Source organism: Podarcis cretensis (genome assembly GCF_951804945.1).
Source record: "Podarcis cretensis genome assembly, chromosome: 1".
Classification (NCBI taxonomy): Eukaryota; Metazoa; Chordata; class Lepidosauria; order Squamata; family Lacertidae; genus Podarcis; species Podarcis cretensis.
Window position 1 is genome coordinate 67,418,188 of NC_137170.1, and position 25,013 is coordinate 67,443,200.

At 41.2% G+C, this 25,013-nt stretch overlaps 1 protein-coding gene across 4 annotated transcripts in view; it reads left to right on the forward strand.

The window, feature by feature from the left end:
• The window catches only part of KIAA1549L (KIAA1549 like), a 144,055-nt gene that overhangs the window by 56,671 nt on the left and 62,371 nt on the right, over nucleotides 1-25,013 (forward strand). For 2 of the 4 annotated variants that reach the window (XM_079977129.1, XM_079977130.1), the window contains exons 2-9: nucleotides 6,664-6,990; nucleotides 9,853-10,449; nucleotides 13,029-13,138; nucleotides 17,151-17,370; nucleotides 18,372-18,505; nucleotides 20,885-21,047; nucleotides 22,879-22,938; nucleotides 24,567-24,718. In XM_079977129.1, the coding sequence (XP_079833255.1) occupies nucleotides 6,664-6,990; nucleotides 9,853-10,449; nucleotides 13,029-13,138; nucleotides 17,151-17,370; nucleotides 18,372-18,505; nucleotides 20,885-21,047; nucleotides 22,879-22,938; nucleotides 24,567-24,718 (1,763 nt within the window). Of the gene's footprint in view, nucleotides 1-6,663; nucleotides 10,450-13,028; nucleotides 13,139-17,150; nucleotides 17,371-18,371; nucleotides 18,506-20,884; nucleotides 21,048-22,878; nucleotides 22,939-24,566; nucleotides 24,719-25,013 lie in introns of all 4 variants that reach the window. The other 2 variants (XM_079977131.1, XM_079977128.1) reach the window with 2 other exon arrangements.

Below are 25,013 nucleotides of genomic sequence, written 5' to 3' on the forward strand. Positions count from 1 at the left end.
GTCTGATATCTTTACCCTATTCTCATAAGGAGTGTGCTGCACTTTGTTGGTCAATTCAATTGTCAGTTTTTGTTTTTATTTTACGAATATGGTATTCTTGTAGAGATGAGGCAACTAGCATATTAAATACAGCTACCCCATATAAATGCATAATAACATTATAATACTTGCTATTTAATTTTTAATTCTACCCCTGCCCGCCAAAAAAATGTGAACACTAAATCTAGCCTTTTCATGGCTGCTGCACACATGAATTGACATTTTCAGTAAGCTTTCTGCAGTGACCTAAAATCTTTCTTGGGTATTCACAATCAATTTAAACCCTTCAGACTCCCGAGGTCTGACTGGAATGCATGAAGGCTTCCACTTCTCCCTCCCCTTTGCTAAAGCAAAATTTCCTCCCGTCTAAAATGTGCTTCAATCAAAATGTAGTGTTACATCTTCTCAAACCTTAACCATTTACGGTAAATCAGGTTTGAAATCAAGGATATGAGAGGATCTTCAAGCTCTGTTTAAGAGGTGGATCTTATTATTAGTAGCTGTAGTTCAGATGTACTGTTAAACTGTAGAGTGGTACCTCGGGTTACATACGGTTCAGGTTACAGACGCTTCAGGTTACGCACTCCGCTAACCCAGAAATAGTGCTTCAGGTTAAGAACTTTGCTTCAGGATAAGAACAGAAATCGGGCTCCGGCGGCGTGGTGGCAGCAGGAGGCCCCATTAGCTAAAGTGGTTCTTCAGGTTAAGAACAGTTTCAGGTTAAGAACGGTCCTCCAGAACGAATTAAGTACTTAACCCGAGGTACCACTGTAGTTAAAGCAGACAAAGGGAATGGGGAATTCCCATCTTTTTGAAGCCATCCAAAACAGTTTAACTGACCTGCATTAACAAAGTGGCAATTGGAAGCCAAGCATTATAGCTTGTTGGCAATACTTGCACAGTTTAGCTTACTTGATGTTCCTTGTTAGAATTAGTGTTATAAGTTCTTCCGGGTTGTTTTAATCACTCAGTTGCGTAGTTGCTTGAACCCTCTGATATCAGAACAACTAAGCCCATAGCATCATAGGGACCATGACATCACTCTCTACCATGTCCCATAGTGACCTGTAAAAGGTAAAGGTACCCCTGCCTGTACGGGCTAGTCATGTCCAAACTCTAGGGTTGCGTGCTCATCTCGCTCTAGGGGCCGTGAGCCGGCGCTGTCCGAAGACACTTCCGGGTCACGTGGCAAGCGTGACGAAGCTGCAGCTGGCGAGCCAGCACCAGCGCAGCACACGGAAACGCCGTTTACCTTCCCGCTATAAAGCGGTCCCTATTTATCTACTTGCACTTAAGAGTGCTTTTGAACTGCTAGGTGGGCAGGAGCTGGGACTGAAAGACAGGAGCTCACCCCGCCGCGGGGATTCGAACCGCCGACCTGTAGGCCAAAGTAAATTCAGTCATTGGGGTTTCTTTTTTCTTTTTCTTTTAACTTCTCTTTAAGACCATGCCATTACATTTATCTTCGCTGTATGTGGTGTGTGACTTTAGGAATGTGCATTGTATCCTGCAAAGATCTGTGGTTGAGCAGGAGTTGCAGAGTGCAGAAAGTTAAACTTGTGTATAGTATCCTTCAAGGCCAGGGCCTTAGGGAGACTGCATGATGATGGAGTTTAATGATTTTTAACAGCAGGAGTTTGAGATGATCGCATTATTCACAAGTGATGAAGCCAGATATGCTGATAAAGTCTTTATGCCACACTCTCATGTGTTCTGGATGGGCTGTGAGCTTGGCAGAAGACTCTACCCTGAAGGCATTTTGCAGTTTTTATTATTAATCATATTCAAATCCACACATCCATAAGGACTAGATTGCCACAGTATGACATTACCCATGGTGTATCATTGCAGCAGTATTATAACATAGTAAATAATTTGCGCTACTAACACCTTGTACAATAATATATATTTGTTTTCTTTTTAAACATAAGCTTAGGATACACATCAAAGTGCAGTTTTTCTGTGCTTGCTTCTAGTTATTCATTGATGATTTAATTATAAAATCTAGCATGGCTTAAGGAGTTACCCATTTCTGAACTTTGGCAAGACCACGCACCCAGAAAGGGGATTTTATTTGATGTACAATTGAGAAAGTGATTTTGGCTGACTGTAGAGATCAGGGGAGGCAGTCTCTCTGGTGTATAGGCACTGACTTATTTTTAGAATACATGAAAACAGAATGTCTGTGGAGTTCACATGTGAGAAAAACACTCCACCTAGCACTATATTTGTTTAATTATGCCATTTTTTTAATGTTCTGGAGCTGGGGGTAGTGATGGTGGGAATGGAAGAGTATGTTTAAAATATGAAAGTGTTCCATAAACATACACCAGAGTTGCAAAGTGTTCATTCTTTTGTAAAATAACAGCATGGGATGAAAGGAGGTTTACTCCTTAAGCTTAAAACAGAATCCAAATTGCCCTTCATCCATTCACAGGAAGGCTGAATAAGGAGTCCCAGGCTGATTAAGTTTGCGAATATCCTCAATGTTGTGGTGTGGGGAAGGAGGTACTGATTCAGGCAGGAAGAGAGAAGTGTGTGCATTTATCATAACAAACTGCTGGACGATCTCCTATTCTTCTAGAGTAGTTTTCTAACATGCTTAGTATGTTTCCTGAAAATGAATCAAGTGAAGGCAAACTCCAGGACCGAGAGCTGATTCATAATTTACTGTTGTTTGAGCATTTGTTCCACACAATCTTTTGAGCTGCATTTTTTGATTAACCTTGGCTGACTTTATTTACAGAGCCATAGGCTTGAAAAGTTACGTGAAATCTTTCCTTATGGTGCCATAGACTTGAAAGGTCATGTGAAAACAAATTGCTCCTGCTGGGTGTGTTCTGCCCAGATCAGTTGTTTCTACTCAATCACAAAAATTCCCAGAAGCTGCATCTGCAGTCATTTGCAATTTATTTATTAATATGAGGCCAGTTCTTAAATACCAACAAAACAGTATATGATACAATCTAATATATTAATAACTATTGAAGTCTCTGGACAATTTTTAATTTTATGTTCTGTAGGTTTTGTTCTTTGGTTTCTTTGCAATGAAAATGTGAAAGTTGTTTTCTGTTGTAGACTGTTAACTATGTTAATTGTCATTTTTAGGGGCTGCTCACTTGACAGAATGTATGCATATGAAAGGAGCTGTGGCTTGATTTGGTCTTTTAAAGATGTCTCTAATTATAATGCAGCATGACTTTTATGTATCCAAGTTGTGTGTAATCCTCATTTTTGGACCCGCAGCAGCCTACACAATCTTTATTCTCGGAAACAGGATTTGCTACGAGTCCTGGACATTTCACCCTCATTAGCTTGTTGCTCAAAGCTCACCAAGTTGTGTTATTGTTGATTTGCATGTGAATACTGTCAGAGAGCTTGTGTATCCATGTTGCTGCTAGCACATTTCAAATCAAACATTTTGTCCCACATACTTGTGCAGCTTTCCATCTTCTTTCCTGGTACTGCACAATCATAGCCTGTTCTTTTCGCTCTACTTCTGAGCTACGCCTGTTTTCTAGATCCGTTTCCTCAACTGATCCTTTTAGCATTGCTCCAGCTTCTGTACATGCGTGACAACATGGAGCTTTGATAACTGGCTGCTCAGTGCAGTGCTGGATACCTGATAGGTGACTTCAGAAGAGTGGAGCCTGAAGCAAAGGCTGAATTCAGAAAGCAGAGATTGCGAAAATGCTTTTATCTTTAAATGTATTATCAGAATTTGTTCAGTTTCTAGGCTGCCTTTCTCCAATAACAACTCAGGGCAGGTAGTAAATCCAATAAAAGAGAAGCTCAATAAACTTTATGTTTTCACTCATGGAAGCATACAAAACTGGTTAACTTAACAGAGGTGGTGGTGTATCTCCTGCACCTGCTCCCTCTCTCCCTCTCGCTCCCTACCTCATCTGCAGGTAGCTACCTTCCATTCCCTTAAGCAGCTTGCAGTAACAAAATTCCTGTGCTTATTTTAGCAAGATGCCCACAAAATTGTGGGAACATGTATTGCAGCATGGTGCAGAGACAAGAATGTCCCAGCATATATCACACAGTATATATATATATATCCCAAACCTTGGAGAATAATCCTCTTTTCAGGCATTAGGTAAAGGTAAAGGTACCCCTGCCCGTACGGGCCAGTCTTGACAGACTCTGGGGTTGTGCGCCCATCTCACTTAAGAGGCCAGGGGCCAGCGCTGTCCGGAGACACTTCCGGGTCACGTGGCCAGCGTGACATCGCTGCTCTGGCCAGAGCCAGAGCCAGAGCCGCACACGGAAACGCCGTTTACCTTCCCGCTGGTAAGCGGTCCCTATTTATCTACTTGCACCCGGAGGTGCTTTCGAACTGCTAGGTTGGCAGGCGCTGGGACCGAGCAGCGGGAGCGCACCCCGCCGCAGGGATTCGAACCGCCGACCTTTCGATCGGCAAGCCCTAGGCGCTGAGGCTTTAACCCACAGCGCCACCTTTACTCACATGTAAAAACAAGAGAAACGCTAAGCTCGAGGCCCCACATTGCCCTCTGTGAGTTGAATAATGTACTTCTGAAGCACAGTGTCTCCTATACAGGGGTGGAAGGGGCGTGGGGGGGCTGTTCCGGGGCAATTGCCCCAGGCGCATTTTTCTGGGGGGTGCTCACACCGCCCTCCTGGAGCCAGCCCTGTGCCACTTTGCAAGACTGGGATCTGATCAGATCCCAATGGCCATCTAGCCCAGCAGTGGCCAAACAGATGCTTGTGGGAAGAACACTATCATGACCTGAGAGGAACAGCACTCTACCCACCTGTGATTCCCAGCAACTGGTATTCTGAGGTATGCTGCTTCTGACAGTGCAGCATGGCTATCACGGCTCGTAGCCATTAATATCCTTTACGAATTTGTCTGATCTGCTTTCAAACCCATCAAAGTTGGTGGCCGTCACTGTGGGAGCGAGTGCCATAGTTAAACTATGTGCTGTGTGAAGAAGTATACTTGCTTTTGTCTGTCCTGCACCTTCCAACATTCATCTTCATTGAAAAGTCTTTCTCTTCTGCCTACTTCTGTGTGAATATGTTTTGAACCCTTAAGGGAAAAGTGTGTGTGAATGTATTGTGAGATGCTTGACAGAACCTGATAGCCAGTTCTTACATATTTCAAGTGCAACGAATTTGTTGTTACTCTACAAACTGTATTTGTGTGTGTGTGTTCCTATGTATGCATGTACATGTGTGCATGTATGTAGTTCTTTTGTTCATTTTAATCTTTGCTTTTCTTTCCCCCCATTTTATCCCTGGTTTCTTTCCTTGCCTGCCTGCATGTAATTGTGCACATAATTAAGGCTGGCAAGATAAACACCTACAGCTGCTCCATGGAGGAACCCAGCCAAGACTGACACTATTCCTGTCCTGCATCGTTTGCCAAGGCACTGAGGCTTGGTTGTCAGCATCTATTCCCTCTGTGTATCTACTACTAACCCCAAGCTTCTTACTTAATATGTTGACACACTATGGCTGATAGCAACATTGGGAGTTTTGTCAAGCACAGCATGGTTGAGCCTTTGTAATTTTTATGAAGAATAGTGGTAATTGCAGCTGCAGGTATAGAGCCACCTTGGCTTACATCTTTTCAGAATGGTCAGTCAACATGCAGAACTTCATGTCCTCAGGTGCAATTTACCCTTGTTTTTGTTTGTTTTTTTACCTTCGTCTGTATGCCAGAGAAATGGATGGTATCTTGTCAAAAGTTTCCTAATATATTACAATATATTTTTTATTAATAATAACATGAAACAATACAAACAACAAATAGTGGATATTGTTCATCAGATACAAATACAGTCATGATGTATATAAGGCAGAAAATAATAGCAGCATGCTAAGTTAAATAACCAAGCCCAAAAGATCTATGAGTTACTGGGAGGGGGGGAGGGAGGTGTCCTAAGTTCCTCTGGGTGACAGTTAATAAAAGAAATAAACACAAAAACATAAACCAAGCAGCATTGAAAGTATCTTTTTTTTTGTTTCTGCACACATTACTCTACCATGTGCAGAACTAAGTTTATCCATCAAAACCAAGTTCCATGCTGTCTCACACCACTTTTGAATAGTACATCCAGCCACATTTTCCCAATGTAACTGCACCTCCATGTGTGCTGCCAAAAGGAGGTAGTTTATCAGATTCTTAGAAAGCTAATCCCTCTTCCCTTTCAATATCTCTGTGAAGGAGATCAGTAAGGACTGCAAAAAACCTTACATATTTATTTTCTTGACAGGAAGCTTTTCCTTCCCTAGGATGGAAGAAGTTGTTTTTCATTCTACCTTCCTGAAGAAGATACACCGTGGGGACCCTAGTTTCCAACTATGTGCTCTACTATAGCTACTATATAAATCTATATTTCTATCTGTCTGCACTATTTATGCTATATACTATAGCTACTGTATGATATACCTGATTGAAATACTGTTGAGAAGACACTGAACTGTATTTTGATCCAGTCTTTCCTGGCCACAAGTTCCCTAACCAAGCTTTCCATTTCCACCTTGAGTAGGGTGGAGGGAATTGGGTCCTTGTTTCTAAGAAAATCTGTTGTGTTGCATTATTTGAAGATGAGATATTTGTAAAATATTCAATCCAAATGTATTATTTTGCAGGTACTGAGCAACAGCCGATAAATGTTGCCCCCTCTTCAGAGTCTTTTACCAACTGGAGAGCTATATTATCACCAACATGGCCTTCTAGAGAACTTGAGTCTTCCTCAGTGGGTGACATTTCAATGAGGCAAGCCTTGGAGAATGCCAATCTGCTTCAGATAATAAAAAGTACTTTAGCAGAGACACGAACAAGAACTATGGACCAAACTAGGTTTTTGCCAAGCCTATACCAAGGCAGTGGCAACAGCGCATCCCAAGAACCTTCTGAGGTATCAGCTGAATCACCAGTGAAGTCTCAAGATGCTGACGAAATGACTATTGTATCAGGTTTGCCTCAAATCAGTGTGTTACCCGCATTGTCCACATCATCACCAGTGACACATTCAACTACTACTGTGTCATCCCAGATAATTCCATATGCAACATCCTCCATTTCAAAAGAAATCACATCGGGATCAGACATAGTTTCAACCTCTCCATTACCACCCCCTTTGCCATTGGTAAAGGAATCACCTCATATCATAATTGTTTCCAATTTGACTGTGCCACCCACCCAAGTGCCTTTGTCCACAGATACAGAAAATTCATTCAGCATAGACACAGTTAATAATTATTTAAATAAAACTTCAGGTAATCCACAGAGTACGCTAGTGCCTGGAAATTCCAGCGCAACAGAATTTGCAGCATCCAGAAAGGATGGCAAAGAGTTTTCTGTTGCCACCTCATTTAGTGATGGCATTGGATTGATTAGTGGTCATTCCACAATACCAGCAGGGACACAATCACACCCAGAAGATAGGAAACTGCACTCTCCTGCTTTGCATGCAATAATATCCAATAAGACTTCTCTCCTATTATCCAGTCACAGAGTGCCATTGAATTCTAGCAGAAATATTTTTTTCTCTGGATTCACTCACAAAGCATATTTTGTAGCAGAGCTCCCGAGTAAGCCACCAGATGCCATGACACATCATAAGGAGAGCAGCATATATGCAACTGCATCATCTACAGTTCATAAGAACAAGACAGTTCCTTGGATTTCTGCATCAGCCCCCCATACCTCAAGTTCTTCACCTGCACAATTTAAAATGATGACTGATTTGCTGTCTGCATCACTTTCAAGTTCTTCCAAAGAGAGAGATTTATTAGCAGTATCTGAAAATCCAAGACCTTTTCGTTTGTCTCTCCCAGCAGTGCCAACTGGAGCTATTTCAGAGGCAATAAGCAAAAATAATGTGATTGCTCCAGCACCCGCACTTACTAGTATACCAGCTTTTTATACAGCAGATAAAGTCATTTCCTTAATAAAGGGGACAAATCAAACTTCTAATACAGCTGGACATCAGATGGTTTCAGCACCAAATGATAAAGTTGCTTCCGACATTCATTTAACAAATCCTTATGCCACAGAATCAAAAACAGAGATTTCTGATACAGCTTATGAAACCAGTGAAAACACACCTCTCATAGCCTATGAAGCCTTGGTAAGATCATTACAACGTCGGTCATTCACCAAAGATGCTAGTGACACAGTGTTCACAAATGTTGATGTGAATAGATTATTTCCTTATCAGTCACCGGGAACGCAAACCACAAATGTTTCTTTAGAAACCCCTGCCAACGAGCAAATTCTCAAGAGAATTTTGCCATTTGAAAGAACCAGCTCCAATAAATTTTCAGTATCTTTGCCAACTTCTGTTGGAGGCCTTTTGAAATTTCGTTCCACAGCCATGTTTATATCTCCTCCTGATAATTTTAGAAGTTCTCGATTAGCAGATTCTAATGTGGGAAGGCCAATGCTTAGCTTAATAGAAGAGGAGGAGAGAAATATGAAGGCATCCACCACTATGATGCCCCATGCAGAATATTTATCTCATCTACCTTTAAATGAATCTGATGCTAAAATCCATGAAACCTTACATACAGTTGATACTTTCAGGACTGCTATTTCACCTTTGGACATATACATGTTTCCCTCTTCTACTCCAGCAACAGAACGTTTGGAAAGCCCAGTGCCTGCTTCCCTAGAAGTTTCGAACACTGCTTCGAAAGGCATCTTAGATACTTCAAATGCAGGAAAGATTTTAAAAACCACACCCTTAGTTCCAGTGTGGGACCCTGGAAGCTGGCTGTCATCTACTGGCATAAGTATGTCTTCCGGAAAGACAACAACTCAAGTGTCCCGGGTTGCAGAGGACTATGTGAGCCCTACAGCTTTAAGAACAATATATACAGTGGTTCCAGGCCTACAGCAGCAAACAAATTATGTAAATAAACAGATGCCTTCTAGCACAGCCACATCACCCATTAGTACATCTGTAACAGTTCTCCCAAATTCTTCAGTTTCAAGTGGAAGAAATTCTAAGAGCTTCACAGAATTTAACACATACCCATTGACTGTAGAAACATCTTCTGGCCAGTATGCATCCTTTCCAAGTAACCAAAGTGCTCTCTCACAGGGCATAGAAGTCCCATCCCTGCAATCTAAGAAGGACACTCGTACACATGGAAATATTTTGGAATATTTTACTGCCAGGAATATGAATGTCACTTCGAGCTTTGGGAAAAAATCCTATCCTGTGTATGAGGACTTCACAGCTGCTAATACGAGGACGTCTACTAGCACGGATGCATTTTCCTCTATTTTGACAACATATGATCACTTATGGCCTTTTTTTTCTTATGCCAAGTCCCAGACTATGTTGAAGCCTCAAACAACTAATTCTGGAAACCTTTTTGCATCAACAGATGCCTTCTATGCAACATCATCTCCCCTATCACTGGCTTCTCAATTCATTGCTAAATTAACTGTTCCAGTAAATAAGGAAATTAGTGCTGTTAGCAGTAAAAAAACAACATCTCACAGCCTAGTATATGAATTGCTAAGCTCAACACCAGTATTAAATGTTGAAGAATACATGACTTCAGGAAAACCAACACAGTTCACAAATGGCCCTGTTTCAGGAGCAAATAATCACTTGAATAAACAGCTAACAAGTACAGGAGGGTGGGACACAAAAGGTACAAGTGATATAGATACAGTTAAAATGCATAATGAAGCCACAAAGATCACTCCATTGCAAACACATACCACTAACACAGCCATCATAACCTCTGTTCATGCATCACAAACACGACTAACTACTCCTTTGTTGCCAAAAACCAACTTTACCCATTCTGTCATTACAGTGTTACCGTCTGTGTCTCCTGGTGTAATACCATCTGTAGCAACTTCAGAAGCAACACCAGTTACAGGAAAATCAGCTCCAACATCACCAATGCTGACTTCATCCTTGTTCTCACTGAGCACTGAAAATTCGCCATCTGTGATGGCATTAAGCACGTTGATATCAACACTAGCAAAAAATAATACTGCCACAAAAATGGCACCAACTTTAAGCCCAGTAGTGACACGTGCAGCCTTTCCAGTTGTATCAACAGATGAGTCTACAACACCTGTGCACTCCACTAGCTCATTTCCAGTCACAAAAACTAGTACAGTTTCAGCCCCCACAACACATGCACCAAGACAAACCGAAACAGCAACACATGACACCAAGAAATCCACAAGTTCAGACACCAGTAAAACATCAACTGCATACCCACTGACAATTACAGCAGCTTTGACATCTATTACAGCATCAGCGAAAACAGCTAGACTTCTCCCTACACCTGCCGAAAATACTTCCGCTGCTACTACAACAGTGTCAACTTCAGCTTTTGCTAATGTGACAACAGTTCTTCCTTTGGAATGCCAGCTCTCCAGAAACCTTCTCATTAAGACAGGTATGTATATGTAGAGGGTTAGTTATCATGAGGCATTGCATTTTATAATGAAGACATAATATGAATGTCAAGTAACATTATTATTAATAATAATAATAATAATAAATTTTATTTATATCCCGCCCTCCCCAGCCGAAGCCGGGCTCAGGGCGGCTAACAACAATAAAACAGTATGACATTATAAAACATTATAAAAATGAATTAAAATCAAAATTGATGGCAACCATAAACTAAAGCTTTGTAAAGATTGCCAGAGGATTGCCAATAGTTTAATAAATGACACCGGATAAATTGCAACTAATTTGATGGATAGATTCTTTGTTAGTTTTTGCAAATCTGAATGATTGTTGATAGTGGAGTGCATGTGCTGCTACTGTAAGTTCATACAGCCCAGTTCAAACTGTGGCCATGTCCTATTTCCTCCATCACTGCCAGGTGGCTGTACCAGTGAGGCCAAAGAATCCAGTGCACCAGAGATCAGTATGTTCCAGCTAGGAAGGGAGCTGTCCAGCAAAGGTGTCACAGAGAGCACAATTTTCTGGCTCGGTAATGGCTAGCCTTCAACCAAGCAGCTTTATTGCTGACTGCTGCCCATCCCTGATCTGAACTGCGTGAGAAGCCTGGCTTCCTCCTCACAAGTGGGAGTAGAAGGCCTTGTGCTGTCAAATTGGCTCTTCAGATCATTGGGGCTTCTGCCTCCTCTGTTCCTAGGAATTATATTGGAAGGTCTGGTACTGATCACGGCACATCGGTTCTCCTTGGGAGACTTTATGGGGGTGGGGGTGGTATGTCAAATTCTGCTGAAGCCCCATGAACACTGTAGGTGATGTGGCTAGCAACAGGTTTCTTTTCTCCAGTTGTGGGCTCATCTTGTTAGGAGACAGTGTGTCAGGACATGCCACTGTGAAATGCTCTCATATAACTTGCATGTAAATACGTTTAGGATCGCTGCCATGACCTGTTTCCTATATAGTATTGCAGGGGTCTGTATAACACCTTCCTAAAAACGCAGTAATTGCAGTTTTATTTCTTCCCAGCAAGAACTGGTAACTGCATTTTCCTGTTCTTGATGGACCCACAAGCAGATTTGTCACATCAACTCATAGAATTAATATTACCAATTTGCAACACGTGTTCTAGTGCCAAGACATTAACTGCAGCCTTTGAAATTGCTCTAGATGGAAATAACATGGATGCAATGGACTTCATTATTGACAATTCCCTAACACTTTCCATGCTGAAATTGTAGTACAGATAGCTGTGTGTGAGACAGGTCACCTACATTTTGCATTTGTAATGTTGGGTGTAGGAGGAAGGAAAGGATAGAGCTAGACCAGGCACCCCCAAACTCCAGATGTTTTGGGACTACAATTCCCATCATCCCTGACCACTGGTCCTGTTAGCTAGCGATGATGGGAGTTGTAGTCCCAAAATATCTGGGAGGGCCGAGTTTGGGGATGCCTGAGCTAGACTGATGGAGTTGATGATCTCTAGGCGGGATTAAACTGAGAAGTCGTGTCAGTGGAAGCCCTGCTGAAGAACTACTGCTTATGAAATGGAGCTTCCCTTGTTGTTTCCCAATGCCCCTGAACTGGCTGAATAGCATGGGGAGGGGTGTGTGTGATCGTTCTGTCTGGAAAGCCAAAATATCTGTCCTGATAGTCCTGACTATCACCTTAGCGTAGTGTTGAATTCCTTCCTCTGTCGTGTTACATTAGAAGAAATGTACACATCTCTCGCTAGCCATATCTCTTGCTTTTATAGTCACAAAAATACTAGAAATGTTTGTGACTACTAACTGATGGCGAAGTTGACACAAAATGTAGTGACTTGTTTCATTAGGGCAACAAAGCAGGGGATTTGTATTGAAGCATTTGTGTAGACTATTCAGTGTGTAATTGAGTTAAGTTGCTTTACATCAGGGATAGCTAATGCAGTGCCTCACGGATGTTGCTGGACTCCAGCTCTCATAGTCTTTGACTATTTGCCATGCTGGCTGGGGCTGATGGCTGATCTGGAGAGTACCACATTGGATGCTTCTGTTTTAAAGCATATTGGCACATGCCCTCAAAAACCCATGCTTTTCTGTCTGTCCACCCACTCTGTTACCAACACAGTTCCAACGTATGGATTTATTTTTAGGTACATTGTACAGGGAAGCTAATAATGCATACTGAAATTGTTTTTCTTTTCAAATCAACAGGGATGTTGATTTGCTTATTATGATCTGCTTTGCAAAATCTTCCAGACTAGTATTTCTGAGTCATATGTGTTAATATGCATCTGTAATGCTAAAATGCTTCGTTAATGTATCTCCAGATAATCCTTTACTGAAAAAAAATTGGTATGGTTATGACTCAGTGTGCCTGTGTGGGTTTTAAATAAGTAGCAACTAACTGTCTTCAGTTCCCAACAATAGCATTTCCTCGGCTTGAAGGTTTTGGTGCTAAGCATAAGTTCACTTCCAGACTGCAGCTGCTTCGTAGAGCCCATGTGAGCAGTCATTAGGCTTTTGAAAAGGATTATTAAGCAAATGAACAGAGGGTGCTTTTTAACTAATGTATAACTTTGCATTCTAGTTTTGTTTCTGAACACAAGAAGACTGCTGCTGAGCGACTTAAAGCAGAATGTCACAAAAGGTCTCACCCAGGCACTGCGACGAGCTTTCAACCAAAATGTCAATGCTCAAGTAAGCAAATTTAGTCATTTTTTAAAATAATCAAATTAAGAGCAAAGGCCAAGGAGAGAATGGGAAATGTCTCCACTCACTGTTATAATTATTTTTCTGTTGCATTTCAGATTGTATTGTATTCCTAACACCTATGCATACAGATCCATACAAATAACCTATTAGCACTTTTTTCTTTAGAAAGTGGGGGCAATTGATGGAACTGTATTACGGGTAGAATTTTGTCTGAGTGGTGTCTTTCTTTCTTGTCGCCAGATACTGTGATGCTATCTGTTGGGAGTGAGGAAAATAAATTTAAATACCGAGCACTAAATTCTATAGCCAGTCATATAATTCTTGCCACTTTGGCTATAGTATACTGATAACCCAAACTCATTTCGGATGTTGTTGTTTTTTAAAAAGAAACTAGGGTATTTTTTAAATGTGTGTGTGTGTGTGTCTGTCTGTGTCTGTGTCTGTGTAAAACCATTTCTCTTCTCCATCCCCATCAGTAGAAATTGGGCTTTTGACAATTTGAAAATCACACATGTGGGACCATTTCTCAAGTGTGACTGAAAGAAATTTCTGCTATCATTATAGTTTTATAGCTTAAGCATTTAAAGGTTTTATAATCTTATAATGCTTTGGGATGGAAAAGAAATTATTTCTAGCTTAGCAGCATGACCCTATGGAAGTTTGCTCAGAATAAGTTCAGTGGGACTTACTCATGAGTAAATGTGCATAGGAATACATCTTAGCTGTTGCATTTTCAACACCTGAGAACTGAAATTGATATACGTAAATGGAAACATTCTATGCTGTCATCTAAACTGAATGTTTGAAAGGATGCGTTCTGTCCCCCTGTCCCTTCCCTTCTGGAGAGTATCTATTTGTATAGGATTAGAATTGTGTGTATTTGACTTGGATTTTTAGAACGCTGGTGGAATGTCTTTCTGTGCCACAGCCTTAAGCTGTATGTGAAAGTATAATATTTCTATATGCCATTTACAGTCAGGTTTATGTCACTTGGAAGATAATATTTCTATACTTCTGCCATGAACAAGGAAGAAAAATGACTTTAATATCAATTTTCTTGCCCTGGTTAGGTTTATATTTCTCATTTTTCTTCAGTATACCAGTTACCTGTAGAATTTATTTACTTGAATTTAAGGCTGTCCAGGGCATGAGCTTTTACTTGTTCTGATTGAAAAATGTTGCCATTTTGCAATGATGACAGCCTGTTTTATTGGAAAGTACAGCTCTTTTGAGTGGAATATATAAGAGTGATTCAAATGGGATGTGACTTCTAATTTATTTTAGGTATGATTGTCAGCTATCTTGTGGGAGTTGTCCAATGGCATCAGCCTCAAGACATCAGAAATGAGGGAATTGGGAATAATTTTGTTCTGAACTCAGCTTTTCCACAGCTTATCAAATAGTCTAGGAAGTTCAGTAAATGGCTGCCACTCCTGTTAGTCTATCCTCTAGCATGTATGATATATTAGTTTCTTTGAAGCTCAATATTTATTCTAATAGAAAACAATTTTGGCTTTAAAAAATAGGGCGGGGAGGGAGATTTGAGGCACCTTGATCACTGTTTATCTTAATTACATGAAACTAAGAGTTGTCAGGACGTGGGTGGTGCTGTGGTCTAAACTACTGAGCCTAGGACTTGCCAATCAGAAGGTCGGCGGTTCGAATCCCCGCGACAGGGTGAGCTCTCGTTGCTTAGTCCTAGCTCCTGCCTACCTAGCAGTTCGAAAGCACATCAAAGGGCAAGTAGATAAATAGGTACCGCTCTGGCGGGAAGTTAAACGGCGTTTCCGTGCGCTGCTCTGGTTTTGCCAGAAGTGGCTTAGTCATGGTGGCCACATGACCCGGAAAAACTGTCTGTGGACAAACGTTGGCTCCCTCGGCCAATAAAGCAAGTAAACCCCAGAGTTGTTCGTGACTGGACTTAACTGTCAGGGGTCCCTTTACCTTTACCTTTAAGAGTTGTCAGAGGACAAGCACTGATGAAAATAGATCCCTAGTGACTGTAACAGTAACACAATGAAAATACAATTCTTAAGATGTTTAACAACATTAAGTGTACAATTCCAAGGAAATTATATATATTCATTTGTTTTATTTGTAACTCTGTGGTTTACGACACACAATTACTGCAGTATCCAATGAAATACAGAAATAACGTTTCTAAAACCATACTTAACAGCAGGCATGTCCAAAGTCCGTTTCGGGGGCCTAATCTGACCTGCAGGTCAGTTTAATCTGGTCCTTGTGGCAGTTTATTTCGTAGGGTAAAACCTCAACAACTTCAATCCTAAAAAAGGTCAAAAAAAGTTTGGACACCACTGCTTAACAGCATTAACTTTTTAACTTGACAAAACTGTGATATCCATGTCTTGCCCACATTTTTTACTGTATCGCAAAATCCTGAATGAATGAAAACACCTTAAAACGGTTTCAGAAGGCCAGCAATGAGGGGGACAGTTTAATTTCTAAAGGGAGGAGTTTAAAAGGTGGGTCGTCATCTTGGAGAAGGTCCTTTTCTGTGCTGCTGCAGAATTTAACTTACCCATAGGAGAAACCAGAAACAGAGCATCTCTCACTGATCTCCAGGCTTGGGTTGGCACATACATGTTTATAGTATAAACATAGAAGAAGATAATGGAGCAGAGGCAAAATGATAGTTTCAGGTTTGTTGTTCTTATCTGACAGATAATAAGGCAGGTTGTTGTGGAAAGAAGGAAAGGGTCTTTTATTTGTTGTATATATTTCTCTGTTGGATATCTAAGAGACTTTAGTTGCCAGAGGAAGGGACAACATTTGAGTGGCTTTTTTCAGGATATATTAAGGTTCTGGGGTTCAGGTGGTGCAAATATGCTCAAAATATTTCAACTTCTACCACAGAAAAAATTGTAAAGGAGCAACGTATATGTAGGCGCTAAAGCTTATTTAATTCTGCACAGTTGTCTGTTTGGGTGAGGTGGGATTGGGAGAAAGCAGTTCTGTAATTTTCCAAATTAATGAGTGAAAAAGTGGGTGAAATTCCTGGTTCTGATGAGAACTGTGGCTGCTGTTCAATCTCACAAAAGATCAAGGAGTCCATCAAGGGCCATGTGTGCTGGTAAGGATGCAGTAGGAGCATGACTGGTGTTGGCTTTACAACTGTTTTGGCACCAGGTGAAAACCTGCCTATTTGTTGAGACGTTTGAAAGTTGTCCATTCTAAAGCTGGTTATTTTAGTCTGCTCCTTTAGTGTGTGTTGTTTTATTTGTTGTGTGCTGTATTTTTCTGTGTGAAAATGGGGCAATGTGGTTGTGGTTCTGTTTGTTTCTCATACATTCCCCCCCCCCTCCTGGAATGGAAGCTCCTGGGTCCGGTCTCTTGCTTAACTAGGGTATGGTCAAACAATAGAACTAAGTAGCTAGCTTTTAACGTATATGGAAATAGCAAGTTTCATTCCACCAGGGTGCAGAAGCTGATACAAATTTCATTAATATATTACCTAACAAAGAATACTGAGACAACTTACAAAGCCAGGCCAAAGCCAAGATCATCCATGTAACCTGGAGTTCTTTCAGAAAATCTTTTTGATGTTTTCAGATTATTTAGTGAACTATGAGGGAGGTGACCACAAGGCTTGGGACATTCCTGTGTATAAGCCAGCACTTCCTCAGGCTGTCCACAGTTGTGTCCCATTCAGCTGCATTCTCCATACCTAGTTCCAGGTACAGCAGGTTTGTTGACTTTCCCAGGGGGTCCAGTGGATGGGAAAAGGACCTCCTTCTACTCACCCCCCCCCCGTCCTTTCCTCCTCTTCCTCCAGCCATCTATGTATGCTTAGTTACTCTTGTGGAGCAGGATTTGCAGGGCTAAGTGTAGATTGATATTTTACTAGTCATTTATGGAGCTCTCTCTGAGGTTCTCAATTCTCAACTCTAAATAGCCCAGCTTAAATTGATTAGCCTTGAGAAAGAAAGGTATGTGACATTCAGATGCATGCTATTTTTCTGTGTGCTTTTTTCAGGTCGAAGTTCTGGAACAGTCAAACAATGTGACAGTTGGTTACTATGTAACTCACGAGAGTCTGGTTTTTATACCTGCTGTGGTTATTGAGATGTTAATTGCATATGGTGTGAGTAATGCCACCTTGGATATTAAGCAACATGTGCCAAATCTTCATTCTGTTGCTGTCTTAGCCTTGCCATGGGACCCACTGCCAGCTTACCACTTTCAGCTGAAAACAGGCAAGTCATAAACACACAGCTTTGTATAAATCCCTACTGTAAGTGTCCTGGCATCCGCAAAAATATTGTTTGGATTCAACGGGGATGAAATAATCCAAGATGTCACTTGATGAAATAAATCTTAGTTGATTAATTGTAAGAGGTTTAATAAAATTTGCTGAAATTTATGCATGAAATAAGAGGTCTCAAGCGATAGCACACTTTGCCTCTGTATGCATCAAAGCAGGCATCATTTTAGTTGAAGCATTCCTTATTGTGTGAGAGCGAAGAGGGAACAACTGTCTTAAAATGGTGTTTGGCACCTACGGTGTTACTTAGTATATGCATTAATAATGTACTTCTGCTGTCAGATTTCAGTATTTTTCCAGCTGATCATGAGTTTTCAGCCACACACTTATCAATGTGAGCCTTCCCTTCACATTTTATGGCAGGGGTGGGCAACCTGCAGTCCATAGCTTAAGTCCATCAGTGGTCTCCATTTGGCCCATGAGGCTGTTGCTCCCAAACCATGCCTACCTGCATCACACCATAAATTATATATGATGTCAGGTACAGGGCAGGTGGAGACACGGTTGCCAGGGCACAAGCAGGAGCCTTAAAAAGCAAACCCAATCAGGCACTGGGGAAGGAGGCTTGCTCTTGCTGTCAGTCACCTGGGATTGATAATGGGAAGGAATTAACTACACCAGGGCTGGTATAGCTAAGGGCCTGTCTTTGGACAAGTTGAGAGAATGAAATGGCTTAAGATCCTTCTGACCCACTTGTTGGGAACATGCTTTATATGGGCAAATCAGGAATCCACATGGGTGGAAGAATCAACCCATTGTCTGGAATGGACTGAAAAAGGGACAATAACTTATTACCAAAAGGCTACCACTCCCACCTCCTGCCCTGACTGCCCTGAGGACCTCTTCCCTCTTTCCTTCATATGCAGGATTGGTCTACTCAAAAGGGAAATAATGTATTTATATTCACTAAACACTTGGCTATTCTTCATCTAGAACTGCAGTTTGTGGGTCAATCTGACAACATACAGTCATGCAGATTTGTTCAGACCATGGAACAAAGATTGCAGAAAGCATTTCAGGATGCTGAGAGAAAGGTCTTGAACACCAGTAGCAAGTTAACTGTTCAGGTAATATTCTTTAACTTTATTAGTCACCTTTTATGGGTTATGCCTGTAATACTTTGCAAAACTTTTATTAAACATGTTGTTATTGTTATAACTGCATATCCAATATGAAAATATTTTATATTTGTTATTTTGTTAATAGCTCAATGATTCTTATGGCTACATCTGCTGCAACTGCTGTATAAACAAGCCTAGCATTTATCATCTGTGCTTTTTTTTTTAACAGAACCAGACACCAAATTGTAAACCTTTCAGATTAAGTTAATTTTGTAAACATAATGTGAAATGGAATGTGCCTTGTTTACTCATGTTAATAAAGATATTTATTTTTCCAGAAGTTGAAAGGCACAATTATAAGTAGTCATATTGGCCCCAATCAACTATAGTACATATATATATATGCCGTTTTTTTAATGCAACAAGGGATGTATACATGCCAACAGGCTTCTACCTCTATCATTCTAAATGGAAATTATATCAGGATAAAGCAGCATTGTAAACTGCTGTTCATTTATCAAAAATGTCTGTTCCATGTCAACATGTCCCCACCAGCTTTTCAGTTTGATATGCCATTTCATAATTACATGAGATTGCCCTACGTTTCTTAGCTCTTTAGAAAGCACTGGCATTGCAGATAAGTGGCCAAATGATTTTTTTAAGAGTCCTAACCTCACTGCATACCAGACATGCACAGCTTGTGCCCTACAATAATCAAAATCAGGAAGACCTTGGTAGGCTGGGCTATGTGGCTGGTATGTTTTATTGGTAGGTCATAAACAGAACAGAACTGGACTATACATTAGAATGAGCAAGAAGAGATGCAGCAATAGGTCAGGGAGAAATTGTTTTCAACTATGCTAGCAGAAAAAAATAGCTTCAAAGTTTATTAGTGGGTACTTGTACCATTTTGTCATGGACTGGAATGGAGTAAATGGCTTATTGGTATCATAGTGGAAACAGACCTGCCTTTTAAGTTCACCAAATCTATTTTAGTTACTTGATTAAATATTGCATTCAATGAAATTTTTGCTCTAGTGCAAGGATTAGCACCAGTATAACAGGATCCGCCCCCCTTTCCATGTGCCCTGCACTACCCCCAGATCTGCTCTGGAGAATTGGGGGAACCCCCAGGACAGATTTAGGGACTGCTGGGAGGAGAGGTTGTGCGGATGGAATGTTCCCTTTAGTGCTGCGTTGAATACGACCCTCTGTGTCTGTGGCCAGGGACCTGTGTACTTTCATTTATGTACAGTGCCTAGTATATTTTGGCCCTTTTTTCAAATAACAAAGGTGAAGAAGAGTAATCCTTGCTCTTTTGCTTTTCCTATGAACATCAAAAAAGATGGAGGCTTTGTCTGCCTAGATATTTGCTGCAGGTCAGTGCAAACTGAATGCACGTGCATTTGACCTGAGTAACCTGCTCTGTAAGCGTCCGGGGATCTGTGTGGGCATGGCATTGCCTTGTTGAAAATGGCACTAGTCTGAAGACAGGCACGTTTTCTCCACCTCAACTTACTGCACCACAAATTTGTGTTGATGAAAGTCCCCTACATGGAATATTGTGACTCACCCATGCATGGAACATGTTGTGTCCTTCTTACCTCGCCTGCTCTGTCCCTCTTCCACTCTGTTCTCAACTTGACTCAGTTTAAAGGGTTAATTTTTTCAGGCTTTCTCTACCTACACTTTGCACAGTTGCGCAACCCTTTAATAAAAGATGGGATCCCAATGCGATGAATGTTCAGAACGTTGAAAGTGAGCAGAACTTTGTATTCTGGAAATCCAGCCAAACCTGTGCATACCTGCAAACACATCAGCACTTTGTTATTAAGATATAGAATATGCTTCTAAGACAGGAAGAAGCATGCAACAAACATGCTGTAAGCAAGAAGCAATGCAGATGTGCCTTTAATTCTTGTCCATGGAATATAGGCAAGTGCTTCTAGTTTGATGTTTTAGGTCAAAGCTATAGTTGAGGCAGGTACCTTTCCCCCCAATACAACCCTGTAATGAGCATGGTACACAGCCCATACTTGTCCTATGCCTATCCTTATCAGACATGTGGACTGGTTGTACATATGGAATACAGATTTGTAGGATTATGCTGGTTCTGAATGGTGAAACAGCACCTTCTGAAATGAAAGCTATCAGAGTTAGCCCTCCTTTGTCCTGGAGTGGAAATACTCTTTTCCTCTTGACTGCTTCTGTAACAAAGTTGGATAGTCTAGCCAAAGAGTTAAAACACCCACAAGCATGTGTGTTTAACAATGACAGCATGATTAACATTTTTCTTTGCCATGTGCACTAATGTAATAATATGCAGAAAACAAGTTATGTCAAAATGAAGCTACCGGCTGTTTCTCCACTTTGGTCTTGTTTCAGATACTGAGCACATCAAATGTTTCTCAAGCTGTAACTCTCTTTTATGTGGTGAAAAATGAAAGCACAGTCTTAAACGGCACCGTGTCAAGCAACCTTCTCAATCATCTTTCAGCAGAATTGGTGGGATTCTATCTCACCTACCCACCTCTGACCATTGCTGAAGGTAAGCCTGCAAGGTGATCAAATTATTTGCATTCTTTTGGTCTTTGCTAGTCGACACTTTAAAAAACATTCCCATTGGAAGTTAAGCACCACAGCCTTTTCTGCTCCAAATATTTCTCCTGTGTAACAAGTGGTTCCTATATCCATCTAGACCAGGGGTCGGCAACCTAAGGCCCATGGGCCACAAGCGGCCCATGGGGGTTGTTTAACCGGCCCATGGAGCCCCGCCACCTGCTCAGGGACCCTTGCCAACTACTCGGTTGGCTCCTGTGCGCTGTGCTAAACCGGCGCAGAGCCGAGTGGGGACCTCCTTCCACGATGCTGGCCGGCTTCCCATTGGCTGCAGGAAGCTCCTGCAGCCAATGGGAAGCTGTGCACGCCTCCTCCGCGCCGGAAGGAGCGCTGGAAATAGCGCGTGCGTGCATGTGAGCATACACACCGCAGCCCACCGCGGCATCTGTGGGACTGTACCAGCCCAAGCCACGAAAACTTTGCCGACCCCGATCTAGACTATGATGCTTCCTTTCTTAAAAGAAGCTCAGATCAGAAAAAAAGTAAAAAACCATGGTTGAAGTGCACCTCAGAAGGAAAACAGCTGGTTACTCATACTGTTATGAACCACCAATATAGAGTATTTTGTGATATTAGCTCTTCATTAAATGACTGACTTTTTTGGTGGACTGTGTCTGTGGCCAAGATTTTCTTTAAAGTAGTGAACAGATAAATTAAAAACCTAGGGTAGGGATCTGAAAAAAATGCTGCACCGTGCTTCTTGCAACAAAATAAAATCCTGTGCAGTACACAGACGGTAAAAATATGAAAGCCATGTGGCCAAGAAAATAAGTGACTTAAAATGCCAGGTGGACAGCCATCCAGTGTACACCAGAGGTCCAGTTTCTGATTATGACCCCTCAAAATAAGGCGATGCTAGATGGAATTGTGAGGTGAGAAGGCCATTGCTGTTTCACTACATAAACAAGACAACTAACTGGGTAAGGGAGCCCATAATGCCATTCTCCAAAGAATTCACAATAAAGCAGAAATATGACTTGGGGTAATGAAGAAGGGAGCACAAACATAAAGGCAAACAGTTTTAAAAAGGACCACTCTTGATGGTCATATATACATTTTATTCTCTTTGCCTCATGTTTGCAGTGGAAATATGCAATAGGCTGTCAGGACGAGCTTGCAAAGTTTTCTTCTATAAAAGCAGTTTGAGGATGGATGCATCTTGTAATTCAGCCTCTAGGCTGAACTGAACCCTCCTGACTGCTATTTATTCTGTCTGATAGCTATATTCTATATTTCCACGGCTTACCGTTTAAAGATCCGGTGTCTTCCTAGATAAAAAGCTGACAAAAGTGTATTGTGAAATGAATGCTAAAACACCATTTGAAGAAAATAATCATTCATGATCCTGCTTTGATTTGCTTACCCCCTCACTGGTTAGCAGTTACATGAAACATTCTTCCGAAGCTTCTTGTGTGAGTAACTGTAAATCAGTCTAACCCTTGGTGATCAAAGATCCATAGTGCAGCCAGAACAACAGAGGGATGGATATGTATTCAGAAGTTCCCGGGCTTGCTTTGTAAAACCAGCGCTCCCAGGGCTGAAGCCTGCCTTCACACTGCTCTTACACTCGTGACACTGCAAGTCCTGCCCTGTAATTTCAGGAACACAAAACCTAGTTGCAGTTAATCATAGTGAGTAGGAACTGGGAACATAATCAGTCTTTGTTTATTGATGTTCTTTTCTGTTTATAGTTATAAAAATCAGTTTTGGAAATGTGACATAAATTTTGTATATAATTCTTTTCTTCTTTTGTTTCAAAGCTTTGGAATATCCAAATCTTGACACTTCAGAAGCAACTAGAGACTACTGGGTTATTACAGGTAAATGCTTGCATTTTTTTAAAGGAAAAAAATCATCCGCTGTCTTTTCCATGATTTATTCTGAATTATGTTCCACTTTGAATTCTATTATTATAATTATTATTATGAAAAGGATTTTTTTTTTTACCTGCTAATGAATTTGGGATTTTCAGTGACTCACAGCTTCTATAGTTGCTATGTGTTGTTTGAAGCGCTCATAGAATTGTAGAGTTAGAAGAGACCCCCAGGGTTACCTTGTCCAACCCCTTGCAATGCAGGAATTCTGCCCACAGCTGTCCCTAGGTGGGCTCAAACCACCAACCTTCTGGTTAACACGCAAGACATACTGATGAGCAGGTCTGCTGCCAGCTTGTAGGAATGCCTGCTGGTGGTCTCATGTTATGCTGCTTTATTTGTAATTAAAGCAAATATTGTGGCATCTCTCCTCCAAGGGGAACTAAAAACTGCAACCCTGCCGCCAACAACAACAACAACAACTCGGAGATTGTGTAGGTATTGTGCAGCAACAGGGCTTTATTTTGCATCTGTTTGGCACTATTTATATAGTTATGCTGAGGTTTATTCAGTAAAGGAATCAAAATTGGCTCTGCAGCACCTGCGCTACTTGGAAAATATTCCTTTAAGCTAGAACTACGTCCATAGTTCTTGGTTCCACAAGTTAAAATAGGCACTGTACTTTGTAATGGAGCCTGATTAACTTTCTCTTTTCCATGCACCAACATGAATTCAGGCCACTTCTATGAGGGCCAAGTGTTTCCTATGCTCTTATGACTCTTATGACCAAACATGCTTGAAATCCTAGTACCACAACTGCCTTCTCTTCAGGAGTCCACTTCCAGTTCTGTGGCCCTCTGTGGATTTTTGCCTCTCAGCTGTCCTGTAAAGACCGTTTCCTCTGCCCCAGTTCTTTTGCTCTTTTTCCTGTCTCATATTGATTGCCAACCTGGCCACCTCTAGATGGGGACTGGAGTTGCAGTCTAAAATATCTTGGGGAGTGCCAGGTTGGCAAAGGCTGATCTAGGAGGTGCAGCAGTCTGTGAGGGCTCTCATTTCCAAACATGTCCCATTTTTTGGAGGTTTGCTGTTTTGAATACAGTAATGCAATAGTTCACTTTGGCTTCAATACACCTCTCAGTGTTCGTGTGCACATGCGTGCACATAAGTGGATGTGCATATATTTTCTGGAAACTAATTTCATCATTGGTGAAGAACAGTGCTTAATGAGAAAATGTTTAAGGCAGGGATATGTTAATAATCCACACAATTCACAGGAGTTTAGAAAGCAGGAGGAGACCAGCTGATCAGAAGCAAAGGGGTTTGTGCTGTGGAATGAAAAGTTAGGTTAAGTATTTGGAGAAAAAAACTTCTATCTGTAAGAGCAGCTCAATAATGAAATAAGCTGCCCTATGGGGCGAACTTATGAAACTTGCCTGCTTGACAGTTTTCAGGAAAAAAACCTGTTTCACAGGCAATCTGCAGGTTTAGGATAACCAGTCTTTGAAAAGGAGGTTGGATTAGGTGACCCAATTTGTTTTTCTCAGCTCCATAGCTGTACATGTCCCTGCAGCTCAGATGTTGTTATATCTTTAATCAGTTGCTACAGAATTTCCCCCCCATGACTTTCACAGTTATACAGGGAGTTGACATTACAATGCTGGGGGTGAATAACCAGAGTTTTGCAAGACTAATGGAGCAGCGTTTAGCACCACTCTTCATGATGTCCCATCAACAAGGAAGACGATTTAAAAGAGCCACTACAGTCGGCAGCTATACTGTGCAGGTGGGTGCTAAGACCATCCCCCCCCCAAACCCCCCACTTTGCTGGTGTTTTTAACTTGCTGTTACAATCTGTATGTGACGTGTTTGTGTATAATTTAGAAGCTACTTGGAGGGATGCTGTTAAACGTGTAAATTGGAACAAGCAAATGTTGTTTAACTTCTGTATAAATTACAAAATAATTTCGCAAATAATTATTAGCTTCCCCCTCTTCTAATCAAGAATGATATTGAATTAGGTAACACTTTTATCTGTACCAGATCCACTGAAGATTTGTAATGTGACAATATGGAATACT